Source organism: Chinchilla lanigera, unplaced genomic scaffold (genome assembly GCF_000276665.1).
Source record: "Chinchilla lanigera isolate Chin_1 unplaced genomic scaffold, ChiLan1.0 scaffold00026, whole genome shotgun sequence".
Classification (NCBI taxonomy): domain Eukaryota; kingdom Metazoa; phylum Chordata; class Mammalia; order Rodentia; family Chinchillidae; genus Chinchilla; species Chinchilla lanigera.
The window spans coordinates 2,329,192-2,342,734 of NW_004955427.1; the positions used below are offsets into that span (position 1 = coordinate 2,329,192).

At 36.2% G+C, this 13,543-nt stretch overlaps 1 protein-coding gene across 1 annotated transcript in view; it reads left to right on the forward strand.

The window, feature by feature from the left end:
- Nucleotides 1–13,543, forward strand: part of Tfg (TRK-fused gene) — a gene marked incomplete in the record, with an annotated part of 33,375 nt that overhangs the window by 516 nt on the left and 19,316 nt on the right. Inside the window, 3 exon segments of the mRNA XM_005386305.2 lie at nt 2,849–3,075; nt 6,584–6,667; nt 11,145–11,291. Of these exon segments, the coding sequence (XP_005386362.1) occupies nt 2,892–3,075; nt 6,584–6,667; nt 11,145–11,291 (415 nt within the window).

The following is a 13,543-nucleotide window of genomic DNA, read 5'->3' on the forward strand; positions in this document are numbered from 1 at the left end:
CGGCGTCGGGCCGGAAGCGCTGCTGCCTCCCCGGGCTGTGCGGTGAGCGGGCAAGGCGGCGTGGCGGCCGAAGCGGTGCGTGCTGGGGCTGCGGGCCCGTGGCGGTGGCGCGCTCTCCTGTCCGCGGAACAAACTACTTCGTGTATTTGGTTTGCAGTTTCCTCTTAAGAGCAAGTCTGGGGCTTTAGCTCAGCGGCAAAGCGCCTGCCTGGTAAGCGCAAGGTCGTGAGTTCGGTTCCCGGTACCGGAGAAAACAAAACAAAAAAAAAGAGCAAGTCCGATGCGGGGAGTCACGTCCAGCTACGTCAGAGCAGGCTCACGGTGGAAGTGTGGTGCGGGAACTTTTTTGCAAGTCCCTGCATCGGAACCGTATTATTCTTCGTCCAACGTGTGTGCAGGTTACAGGACGTGAGGCGTTATCCTGTGAGGCATTGTTCTGGGTGCTGCTGGGGAGAGATCACGCCACGTCACTGACGCTAAGCGCGGGCCCTTGTCTGCGCTGTTACTGGTTTATCCTGTGGGTGGGAGAACGGCGCATACGCTGAAAGATTTCTGTTACTGTCAGGGCGTCAGGGCAAACAAAGTGGAGTGCTGAGCATCTTGTGGAACTAGTTATGCTCCAGAGGTTGGCGCGTGACGGGTGTTCAGCGGGTGATTCCTAAATGCGCAGGACAGGTTTGGCCACCGGTGAAAACCTGCTGTTACGCAGGTTTCAGTTCATCACGGTTTTCAGAAGTGCATTGTGAATTGACACATAGGAGCTAACTTTGGCGTTCAGATGATGGAGCACGATCCACTTTGTTCTTCACTGACCTTGGAGTGTTACATTTAGCTTTAATGCCCCATTTCATTAAAGAATTCTTAGTAAAGTGCAATCTGGCCAGAAGACGGAGAAGTCAAGAATATTCATTTAAGGAATTGTTAGGTGAGAGGACCAGGGTATTTATTAGACATTTGTATAGAATATTCATGAGATAGGATTCATGAAAGTTTTTTCAAGTATTCGGAGGGTTGATGGGGCGTGGTGAGTGCTTTTACACATGCCCAAAAAGGAGAGAATAATTGGAGAGAAAGTCATGGTGTTAATTCAATAATAAGTTTAAGAGGAAGAAACAAAGCTGCTCTTGGTAAAGCAGAATGTTGAACCCAAAATGTGGCCAGTAGAAGGTCGTGGGAGGACTTAAAGAGCCTTAAGGGATTTGCTTGGGGCAGCAGGAATTGATACTAAGGAAATGCTCAGTGCTTGTAGATTAACGTACTCAGTAATGTCTTGGTGTTGGTAAGTGACATTAACCCCATTATTGATCCCAACTGTAAACATGATTATACAACGATAATGCAAATTATCGGAGGCTTGGGGAAATACTTTGAATTTAGGATTACAAAGTTATAATGAGATAACCATAATTAACCTTAATATGTTAATTTTAATTAACGTAATTGAAATAAGATGAAAATAAAACCCAAGGAATGGGAAAATTACGTAAACAAACTAATATGTAGTGGCTACCTCTCTGATAGTTTTCTTTTTTTTTTTTTCTTTTTTTTTTCCAGTACCGGAAATCGAACTCATGACCTCGAGCTTGCCAGGTCGAGCTAAATCCCCAGCCCGATACTGTTTTATTTCTTAAAGAATGAAGTCTAATCACACCCATTCTGGTTGGGGGAATGAAATATATATCAGAATAGTAGGCAGTCTTGGAAAGCTCCGGAGGTTATAACTCATTTGTCCTTTCTCTTCAAGTTCCTGAAATAGAGTAAAATTAGAGAAAGTATTCGTGAAATCTTTCTTATTTAAAGAGAAATTTGAACCTCTGTTTCCATGCTCACACATACTTTTTTCTTCAGGGTTACCATTAAAGTTAGAGGCTAATAGAGTTTTGATACCAGTCGTTATTCTTCCTTCCGAACCATTGTGTATAAAGCAGTCTTTTAGACTGTGAGAATACAGCAGTTTTCTTTCTGCCTTCTAGTAGGAAAGACAGTAAAATCTTTATACATTTTTACTATAGCATTTTTTGAAGAAAAATAAAATAGGCTAAAAAGATAGTGACAGGGAACTATTTTATATTATTGGTGTAGGAGGGATAAATAAGGGAAAAAAGTAGGAAAGAATTAGAAAATGAGTTTAAATATTTGTTCAGGGGCTAAAGGGTAGATCATGATCTTGTAGGATTTACTTTGTGAAATGGAAATCTGCTGGGCAGTTTTGAACCCATTGACATTAGATTTTGTTTAGATTAGAAGTGAGCAGAAGGAAAAAAGAGCAGACCAATGAAGGAGTCTCTTAATTTAGGCTTAAGATGGTGGTGGTTTAGGTCAGGTTGGTAGCAATGAAGGTAATGAGGTGGTTGGATTCCAGAGATACTTTAAAGGTAATAGCCATCACTTTTATAAGGTGTTGAGTAAAGAACCAAGAATTTTTGGTTCTTCTTGCCACATGCCCTCCTTTTATGGTAATTGAGTGGCTGTTCTATTAATGAAATGTTAATACAGTTAGTACATTTCTTTTATGAATAGCCTGAAGGAAGGAATTATCAGTCACAGATGGGAAAAACTCTAAGGGAGGTAGATTTTGGATAGAATGTCAGGTATTTGTCTACATGTCAAGTTAGGAATGTAAATAGTAATTGTCAGTTAAATTTGTGGATAAAACAATAGGAAACATAAAATAACACACACACATACACACACTTGTTTGTTTCCTGACTACAGTATTTTAACATGAATATGGTAACAGTTGGAGAATGAATCACTTGAAGGACAGAATGTTTTACATTGTAATAGCTCTATTTTCAACTTTTAAGATACATATCTTTTGTGTAATCATCAAACTCATTTCTATCAGTCTTTCTCTAGAGTTATCTGTATAAAACATCCTGGAGTCTACCATGAATGGACAGTTGGACCTAAGTGGGAAGCTAATTATCAAAGCTCAACTTGGGGAGGATATTCGGCGAATCCCCATTCATAATGAAGATATTACTTATGATGAATTAGTGTTAATGATGCAGCGAGTTTTCAGAGGAAAACTTCTGAGTAATGATGAAGTTACAATAAAGTACAAAGATGAAGGTAAGAGTGCTTGTAAAGCAGTTTTTAAAAGTCATTAAGAACTGTATTTGTTCATTTGCCTGTTTTTTCTTAGACTGTCTCTCTTGTTGCTCTGTTTATAGTACTTGAATCACCATTTTATTTGATGGGATGTCCACACAGTACAATTCTTTTGTAAATTAAAAGTAGCTAAATGATGTATTATTAGAAGAGAAGTTTAAGTGTGAAAATGCTTTCTCATTTTTACGAGCATTTGTTTCCTCCTCTGTCCCAACAATTCAAACTTCCTTTTTATTTATTAAAACCAAATTTCCCTTGTATTTCCCATAATGAAAGGGATGTCAGTACCAGCATGTATTGAATGAAAAAGGATTTTTTTTGGTCAACTAAATAAGGGTAAGCTGTTTTAAACAAAGATAAATGTCTTTTTTTTTTTTTTGTACTAGGAATTGCATTCAGGACCTTGAGCTTGCCAGGCAAGGTGCTGTGCCGCTGAGCTAGATCCCCAGCCCCTAAATGACTTTTCGTAGGAATTTTCAGAGCATGTAAATGCTGGTACACGCTGTCAGCTTATGCAGTGTCCCCAGACTCATTTGGCCACAGAACTGCTTTTATGGAGATGAATTTTATATGACAGGTTCATCCAGCATGCAGTGGAATGACAATAGATTATCTTCAGTTCTCATTCTTAAACCAGCTTTCTTTGTTAATGTCGCTACTAAAATTTGCTTTTTAGGTGATTACTAGTATCTTTTTTTAACTGCGGAACTTACATGCAGTCTGTTTCATCTTTGGCATTGCTGTTTATACCATCCTTTTTAACATACTCTTAAATTTTTAATATCTGTTACATTGTGCTTACCCTGGTTTTCTTTTGTCATTGATAGCTACTTCTTTGTCTCTGTGAAAATTGTCTTAAAGTAATATCAGCTACTGTGATAGAAATCTGGAGTGGTTTGGCACTCAAGTCGTTTATAGACCCAGTGTTAGGAGTTCTATTGTCTTTAACATAACACTTACAAACTCATCTTGGTTATGGGCATCCAGGAGGCAGATGGACAAAGATAGACTCGAAGAGATTTTACTTGGTAGGCTTCAAGATGGCGTATATAATTTCTGCCTACATTACAACATCCAGAACCTAGTCACATTGGCTTTGCTGAGATGCGAATGGGAACGGTTGTCCCTGGCTATGCAGGGACACTTTGTACAGTTACTACTTTGTGCATTTTACCCTGTGGCGGCCGAGCGTGGTGGCGCACACCTGTAATCCCAGCACTCGGGAGGCTGAGGCAGGAGGACTGAGTGAGAGTTTGAGGCCAGCCTGGGCTACTTAGTTCAAGGCCAGCCCGAACTGTGTATTGAAACCCTGTCTCAAAAGGACAGACAGACACACACACACACACACACACAAACACACAAACACACACACAACCACCCCATCCCACCCCCCGGAACTGCGTATTGAAACCTGGGCTACTTAGTTCAAGGCCAGCCTGAACGGTGTACTGAAACCCTGTCTCAAAAGGACGGACGGACGGACGGACACACACACACACACACACACACACACACACGGAACTGTGTATTGAAACCCTGTCTCAAAAGGACACACACACACACACACCCGGAACTGCATATTGAAACCCTGTCTCAAACACACACACACACACACACACACACACACACACACACACACAAACAAACAAAACAAAATTTACCCTGTGGAAAGGGACGTAAATCATTTGGTGATCAACCAAGCTGGCCATTTAGCTATAGATAGAACTCTTTTCTTTCTGTATATGTGATTTAAGGGCACTCAAAACTAGTATTTGAAAATCACTCAAGGAACTATAAAGGAGAGTAATTTTTTCCTCTCTTCTAGAATAATCTTACCTACTTAAGTCAGGTTTCACTTCTGTGACTTCTAAAAGTGTGCCTCAACTTAATCAGTTATTTGTTCTTTCTTGACTTTACCTCACAGTTTTAGTGATATTCTTTTAATGGTCTTTAGAGATGGTTTCCTCTGATCTCAGACTTAGCATATCAGGCCTTACAGTCTCTCTGAACTCCCACATTTTCATTTAGGGCAAGGGTCAGAAAACCTTTGCTTGTAATGGATCAGATAATACATTTTGTAGCTTTGTGGATCGCATAAAGCCTTCGTTTCATTATGACCATCTTTTTGTCTTTTAACAACTCAAAAATATAAAAAAGCTATTGTTAGTTCATAGTCCTATAGAAACGGAGAGGGCAGTTGGGTACATTTTAGATCCTTGGTGTGGGGTGTCCTCATTGTTGAAATTTGTGCTCTATGTCTAGTTACCACATTGTATTTCTATTTCGTGGTGTTTTGAAGCTGTTGTGGTATTGCACACCTATGACCTCAGTACTTGGGAGGCTGAGACAGTATGAGAGCAAATTCAAGGTCAGCCTGGACTATATTCCAAGACCTTGTCTCAAAACACCAAGCAGCAACAAAAATTTTGAGTTACTCATATTTGTGTAGTATATTTTGTTGGGCATAGAGAGGAGGGATAGCTCAAGTAAAGTTTCTACTGATGGAGATGATACTCTTTCTGTTGTGGGATTCAGTGAAGGAAAAAGATAAGTTATAGGAAGTTTCATTCTTTCATATCTGTACTTTGTTTTTATAAAAATGTGTTTATGAGTAGAAATGAGAGTTAAACGTTAAGCATGTGTGTTCAAGGAAATGGGTCTGATTATAAGGAGCTAAAAACAATTGTACAGTGCTTATGTATGAATTTTATTGCCTTCTTTCTCCAAAATCTGCCTAATGAGTTTTAAAATCAGAATAGCAGACCATTCCTGTAACAGCTTCTTAGCCTTGCTAGGACAAAAGTCAACCCAACTGTGTGAAAATATGCTGCAAAGATCCCTGGCCAGCTCCTTATTTGTGACTGCTTTTCTGTTCTTGCTCTCTAGAGAACATTTTTCTCCTAAATCCTTTGAAAACTTTCAGAACACAAAATTGGTATGCTAATACAGTATTTTTTATCTCTGGGATCTGGAGGAGTTCATTTCTTTGTACAAGGTGGTAGTTTTTATCTTAGTATCAAAATGGTCAGTGATGAAAGACTGTTTATTCATTCATTGAACTACTTTGCCAAAAAATAAAAAGTACAACAGAACCATTATGGAACTCTTGACATATAACTATTGTTCTATATGACTTTCCTTATGTTCATACAGATTTGTTGTATTTAGAATTAAGATTTGAACTTTGAGCATCCTTAGTACTTTCAGTTTTGATATTTTTGAAAGGGGAAGGATTTCAAATTTAATATTGCTACTGTAGATCTCTTCCTAGTGACTAGTAAAAGTGTACATCGTATCTTACCCTTAGCAAAATTGCAATATTTTTCTGAACAAAAATGCCTTTGCTTTGTTTAAGTTTCTAATGGGAGATTCTGATTATGCATCGCAGTTGTACATTTTGGATTTTAATTTTACATTTGTCCTCATTTTCTACTGTTACAAATCTGAAACTTTTTTTTCTACATTGCAGATGGAGATCTTATAACAATTTTTGATAGTTCTGACCTTTCTTTTGCAATTCAGTGTAGTAGGATACTGAAACTGACATTATTTGGTGAGTACTAAACTTTCTCATAAATGTACAGTTCATTGGATTTTTATGAAAAACTTCCAGGTCTTTTCCTTTTAAAGGCTCAGAATTAAATAACATTTAAAAGATACTTAAGATTTTTACATTGAAGGAGTGGTTTTAAATTGTTTGACACTTTATGTGGTAAAAGTTTAATCCAGTAAGAACAGTTAAGATTATTTTGTTTTCTGAAATTAGATAGAATTTAGATATCTGTAATACAACATGGTAGTTTGATTTAGCCATATCAGAATTTTTGAATTAGATTATTTGTATTTCTAGAAGATTACTAGAAAGTTGACATGGTTTTTTTTTTTTTTTTACATTTTATATTTGCTTTGTTACCTTCAATAACAATTTGTGCCACTTGTGTATCAGATTAAAATAATTCCAATGCTAAGGTTACGAGTTCTCTAAGAGTTTATAATTATCATTCATAACATGGTATATTTTATTTTGAAAACAAGTATGATTCATTTTGATCCTTTAAATTTTGGTTCTTATAGATCTTCATAGATTTGCAAGGCAGAGGGGCTAGGGTCTTGGTTCAGCCGTAGAGTACTTGCCTACCATGCACAGTACTCTGGGTTCAGTCTTTAGTGTCACAAGGAAGGAAAAAGAAATTGCAAGAGTTAAAGTGCCCACTTTTCCCAGAATGTTTTGTTTAGCATTTATTTTTTAGAATTTTGTTGCACTGAACATTAGTGTTTTATAAAATAAGGTCAAGGCCTGTTGATTTAATTTTATCTGCTTATGTCCATCTAGGAAAGATTACTGTCAGACTTCAAGATGTTCACAAATGCAAAGTGTTTTAAAAAAAACTTTCTTAAAAAGTATCATTCCATAGTAATGAATCTCAAATTCCACTGTTGCCCAGGTATGAGGTAGTTTAGATCATCTGAATCCCCTCTTTGTAGAAGCATTGAGGACATGTTAGATAAACTGTTCTGAATACATTTTTTGTTATGCAGCTAGGCTTGCTCAGGAAAGTTGAGGGCCCAAAAAATAGAATTAAAAACCAAAACCTAAATACTAAAAGCCAGTCGTTGGAGTATTATTGGGAGTTATGCTGAAGAAGTTAGCTTCTGTAATGTAAGAAACTGTCACTTGGTTTTTATGTGGTATAGGTCCTGGACTGTAGAATCTCGGGAGGCTATACTTGAAAGGAATATTTCAGAAAATAAATCCCTTCCTTGGCACATGAAAGGTCAAAGAAATTTAACTATTATGTGATGGGCTGTCAGGGCTTTGGGAAGTCTCTGCTAAGGACCCACAGCTACTGTCCTAGGCTGGCTTCAGTATAAACTATATGGTTGTATCTTGTAAGCTCGACTATTACCATAGGAAAGAAAGTAGAACATATGTCCTAGAGATTGTTTTTTTCTTGCCTCATTAGAAGAAACCATAAGGTATTCAAAACCCCCAATTTAAATACAGTATTTTCAGAGACAAAATAATACTTTTTAAAACTGTAAGTCAAAGAAGAAGCTGTAAAGGGAATTAGAGATAGATAATGACTTGTACATAACAGATTTTGGAGGATGTTAAAAGTTATTCTTGAGGTATTTATAGCCTTAAACATTTATTTTGTAAACTAGACTGGAAATTTATAATTTATGTATTAAGTTTAAAAAGTTAAACCAAAAGGATAAAATTAGTCCGGATACTTTCACAGGAACAAAATAACAACAGAAATGAACTAGAAGTTAGGGAGTTGGTATAGTCAACAATTTTTAATATGTTACAGTTGGCAAGCCTCTAGAGATTAGTAAGAAAAAAAAAAGACAAGCAATACTGGGAATCAAAAAGAACATAACTGTATGGTTCAAAGTATTTATGAATATTGTGAATACCTATTTAAATTTAGAAAGCAGATGATGTGTACAATTTCTCTACATAAACTTATTGTAGAAAGTATTTCAAGAAATTGAGGAAGTTGATTTCTCCAATTAACATTATAGAAATTGAACCAGTTAGTCTAGCAAAAACTTAAGAAACAGTTGATTGCAAATTATACAAACTATTTAGGAGAATCACCAGAGAGTATGAATTAACTCCTTTTATGGTGTTAATACAACCTTAGCATAATGTGACTTTTTCCTTTGAAAACCCAAGGAAAATGGAGTGTCACTTACGAACTTAGGTACAAATGTTAAACAACATTAACACGTAAGAGTCAGCAGTGACTGTTACAGCATGAATTAGCCATGACTGAGTGTCCAAGGAGTGTAAGATGGCTTTCAGTAGGAAAATCTAATACTGCTTTCCATATAACAAATTAAAGGGGAAAACTAAACCATCTTCTCTGTACAAAAAGAGTTCATACATGAATCATGTTTAACAGTCACAGCAACCAGGAATGAAAGAAAATTCTTTAACCTCATAGAAAGAACCTGTCACATAGAACAGCTGTCACATAGAACAAATACACACCCTCAGCTGAGAGTATTATAAAAGGTAACTAGAATAGCACTTGTCCTTATATACGTCAGAAAGGATAGTATGAATGATGACTTTGTTCTAGACATAGTGTAAAACATTATTAAAATATTTAAACATTATTTAAAATCGCATATTGTCATCTAGGATGAAGAGAGTGGGAGTTTTAAAAGTTCTGGTAAGGTGTACATCAGTGTGCTCAGGTCGAGACCACTAGGAACACCTGTAATGGAGCAAAGTTGGACTTACTAACTCATGGCAGTAAGGAAGAATGAGCGCCGGGAAGAACAGCGGGGTATCTGAGTGTGTGTTAGAAGCTTTTGTAGGTGTTCGGTAATTTGGGGTAAAGTTCAAGGAACTAGGGCTTTGCTCTTGATTGAATGCCATCAGGAAGTAGGAGCAGGTCTGTGATTATCTTACTAAATATTTAGAAAGGAAGAGGAATGAATCTTACTAAATCTCTTGTAAAAGGTGGTGAGAATGAGTTGAGGATATAGTGCAGTTGGTAAAATAGCAATTATTCAGATGAGTTTGAGTGAGTGAGTGTTTGGTCCTTTAGTTTTGTCGGTGTTCTTGTTTCTGTTGGAATTTTGACATGATTGTGGCGTGTTCTTAGTCCGTCATGGTTATATGATGGTTTTGTCTGATGTTGGATGTTCTTTGAAAATGTTTATGTTCAACAGGAGAACACCACAGCCTTTCTGTGAGTATCAGGCTGGCTTCTAGCAACACTAAAGCAATCTCATAGTACCAGACTAGTGCCTGGCTATCGGGAACTGCTTTTTGTCCTTCTTGGTATTGGAAAAAAAGCAGTAATACCAGTGAAAGCCAAGGATTAATTGATGGAGGTAGAAGATAGTATTGGGGAACTTCCACACAACAGGGACGGTGTAAATTACTGGTGGTTTGTTTTCTAAAAGCTTATATTGATGGTGTAATATTTGAAACATGTATAACAAAGAATCTCCCTGACCCTTTTTTTCATATAGCTATTCTTTTCTAACTATATGCTTCTGAAGTTTGTATATACAACAGTGAATATATATAGTAATTGAAAAAACATTTTAATCTATAAACTGCTACATTGGGGTTTGTGCTCAGAGCCTTGTGTCATTTTTTTTCCTGTTTTTTTTAATCTAGTGGTGATAGTCTTTGTTGATAAACGAAGGATATCACTTTTTTTTTAAAGTGAACTGAAAGTCATTTGGACAAAACGGGTGATTAAATGAGATAGTCTGGCCTTGATTTAAAAAGCAAAATAGCTGATTGTTATTAAGTAATTTTTAATTTTGTGGCTTATATACTGCGAAGCAATTGCTTTGAAGGACAGTGTTGACATAAGACTTGTAAGTTTTGTAGATATGTTTTTAATAGATTACTTTTTAGATCAGCTAACTTTTAGTTAATTTTTTTTAAATCAAAAGTAAGCAAGCAAAACATCTACCAGTCATGATATATCTTAACATTATGTACAGAATAAAGTGTTCTTGTATTATTTCAAGAATACTAAATACTGTAAAATATAATTTAGAAGTTACAGAATTTTTATTAAAAGTGATATCAATGAAACTTAAGTTCCGGGGGCTGGGGATTTAGCTCAGCGGCAGAAGCGCCTGCCTGGCAAGCGCAAGGTCGTGAGTTCGGTTCCCGGTACCGGAGAAAAACCAAAAAAAAAACAAAAACAAAACAAAACAAAAAACTTAATTTCCATTAAAATAGAGCTTTCGGTATCTTACTGTAATTGTTTTCTTCGAATAAACCTTTTTACTAGTAAATTCATAAACTTCAGTTCCGACATCAAGAACGGCTGATGAATTTCTTTTTATGAGAAAGTAAGTTATTAGGAATAAAGAATTCTTTCCTTTAACAAATTATTTAAGTATCAGTAGGTATCTTGTTTAATTTTGATTTTGTTTCACTTTTTAAATGTATTGTATTTTTCCTTATTGCGTATTATTTTGTTGGTATATTCATTCAAGAATATGTCCTTCGAAGTTTAAGTAAGCTAATGATTTTATTTCAGTTAATGGCCAGCCAAGACCCCTTGAATCAAGTCAAGTGAAATATCTCCGTCGAGAACTTGTAGAACTTCGAAATAAAGTGAATCGTTTATTGGATAGTTTGGAACCGCCTGGAGAACCAGGACCTTCCACCAGTATTCCTGAAAATGGTAATGTGAATCCATTTTAGCCTGATGTATTGCTTTCATCACCTAGCAGATCTTTTTAAAGAACACGCTGACTTGGTAGGAGTAGGATGGCACCCTCAGTGTCACTGAGGTTACCCTTGCCTTGGACCCTACTTCTGTTCACGTCTGTGTTCCCAGACTTGGCTGTTCCTCAGCAGCACTGGGAATGTGTGTTACACCAATCCTGGATCGCATCAGCTGTGTTAACACGTGGTGGTCTGTGGATCCTTAGCAAGTAGTCATAGGTCAGTTCTCAAACTCCTTTAACTCATGAACCCTTTTTAATGTAATTGACAGTTAGTGACGCTTAGGAATTTAAAATTATTCCATGAGTGTTAGGTAGAACATGAAGTAATTTCAGGTGAACATGGCATGTTGTAGTTTATTTTTTGTGGTACTAGAGATTAAGCCCAGGGCTTTCATATATGCTGGACAAATACTCTCATACTAAGTTACATTCCTGGCCCACTGTAGTTCATTTTAAACAAAATTTTTAATAATTGTAATATATAATGAAAAACCGATGTTTTTCTACTGTATAGACGTGTAGATTTATATTAATGTAAGATGTTGACAAATTTGGAACTGATAGTTTTGGGACCAAATTTATTTTAAGTTAGAGACTGAAATTTAAGTATGTATTATGCATTGCTGTAGATGATAAAGAACTGCTTTCCTCAACTTTTAAGAGTCTTATATTGCACTTAAAAATGTTTTTTTAAAATGAATTTTTATAATTTTCAGATATATAAAGCTGTCTAGATTGTGAAATACTAATTTTTTACAGTCTGGATGATTGCATATAGGCAATAAAATAAATCATTTCTGTGGAAAACTGGTACATGTAATTTCTTAGAACCTTTAAGTTGAGTTACTGCTCTATATTTGGCCCTTAAATAATTTGGAAGTTTTGCTATTTAAATTTTTTCTTACTTTTTTTTGTCCTGAGGATTGACCCCAAGATCTTGGGCGTGCTACACAATGCTCTACCATTGAGTTATACTATATCCCCCTGATTTTCCGTCTTTAATTAATTGAAGCTTAAAACTGCATTTTCCACTATTTTCTTCTTTCTTTTAGCCATGTGAGGTTATGTTAATGGTAAATACTGGATTATCCCTTAGTAATTTATAATTCTACCTCTTATTTTAGAGGGTACTGGATACTGATATACTGTCATGAGATCCTCTGAACCACCTTTATGGTGAAAGCTTTTATGTTTCAGATCTAAGCAGGTTATTTATTCTCAGTTCTACCCTTCTAAGCAAAACACTACAGTTTGAGATCATAATCTAATGAAAATTTTAGAATATTTTTCCAGAAGAATCCATATGTTAACGTAACATTTGGATATAATTTCAGAGGGTACAGTCATCAATTGAATATTATGAAATGTAGATCAAAATTAATCTCATTTTTAACAAGAGAACAGAAACCTAAAAAATCCCTACATCAGACTCTGAAAATAACCCAAAAAACAAAACTGCCGGTCAGCCAGCAGTGCCATTTAGCACCTTTTGGCTTACTCTCACTGACAAGCGCGTGGCCGCCTGTGGTTTTCAGTGCTATAGCCCTGCAGTAGGAGACTTGTTTTCTGTGAGGTGTGTGATGTGTGAACTACCTTAGCACTACATTGACCTCTTAGTAAAGCTAGACAGTATGTGGCTAGCGAGCATACAGTGTTTCCCGATAGATGTAGTATGTGATAAGTATAAAGAGGCATTAGTAGTAGTGGTGGTTTGTGGGGGGATATTTGTAAGATTGATGTGATTTACTTTGTAGTCTGTGACTATAGGAATGAAATTGTGAGGAGGATAAAAACCTGGTAGACATATTTTAAAGCAGTACTTTATAAGCATTCTTGCCACCCCAGATTTAGGAAATGTTAGGAATAGAATGAGAGCTGCCTGCCAGTGTGTACTAGGGCTGCTTATTCTACTTACTACTTACACTTGTTTTACAGGAGTATTTTTATGACGACGGGGATGATCTGATGTTCATTTACTTACTAGCAAAAAATTGATAATTATCTGTTGAGTAATTGATTCTTCTTGTCTACTGTTTTTTTTTTTTTTTTTTTGAATCTACAAATGTCTCAGATATGTCATTCTTTAGAGCTGAGTAGTATTCCATTATATATACTGTTAACATTGTCCTTAAATCTTTATTCTCATTTCTTTACTTTCTTTTTTTTTTTGTCTTTTTGAGACAGGGTCTTGCTATGCAGTGCAGGC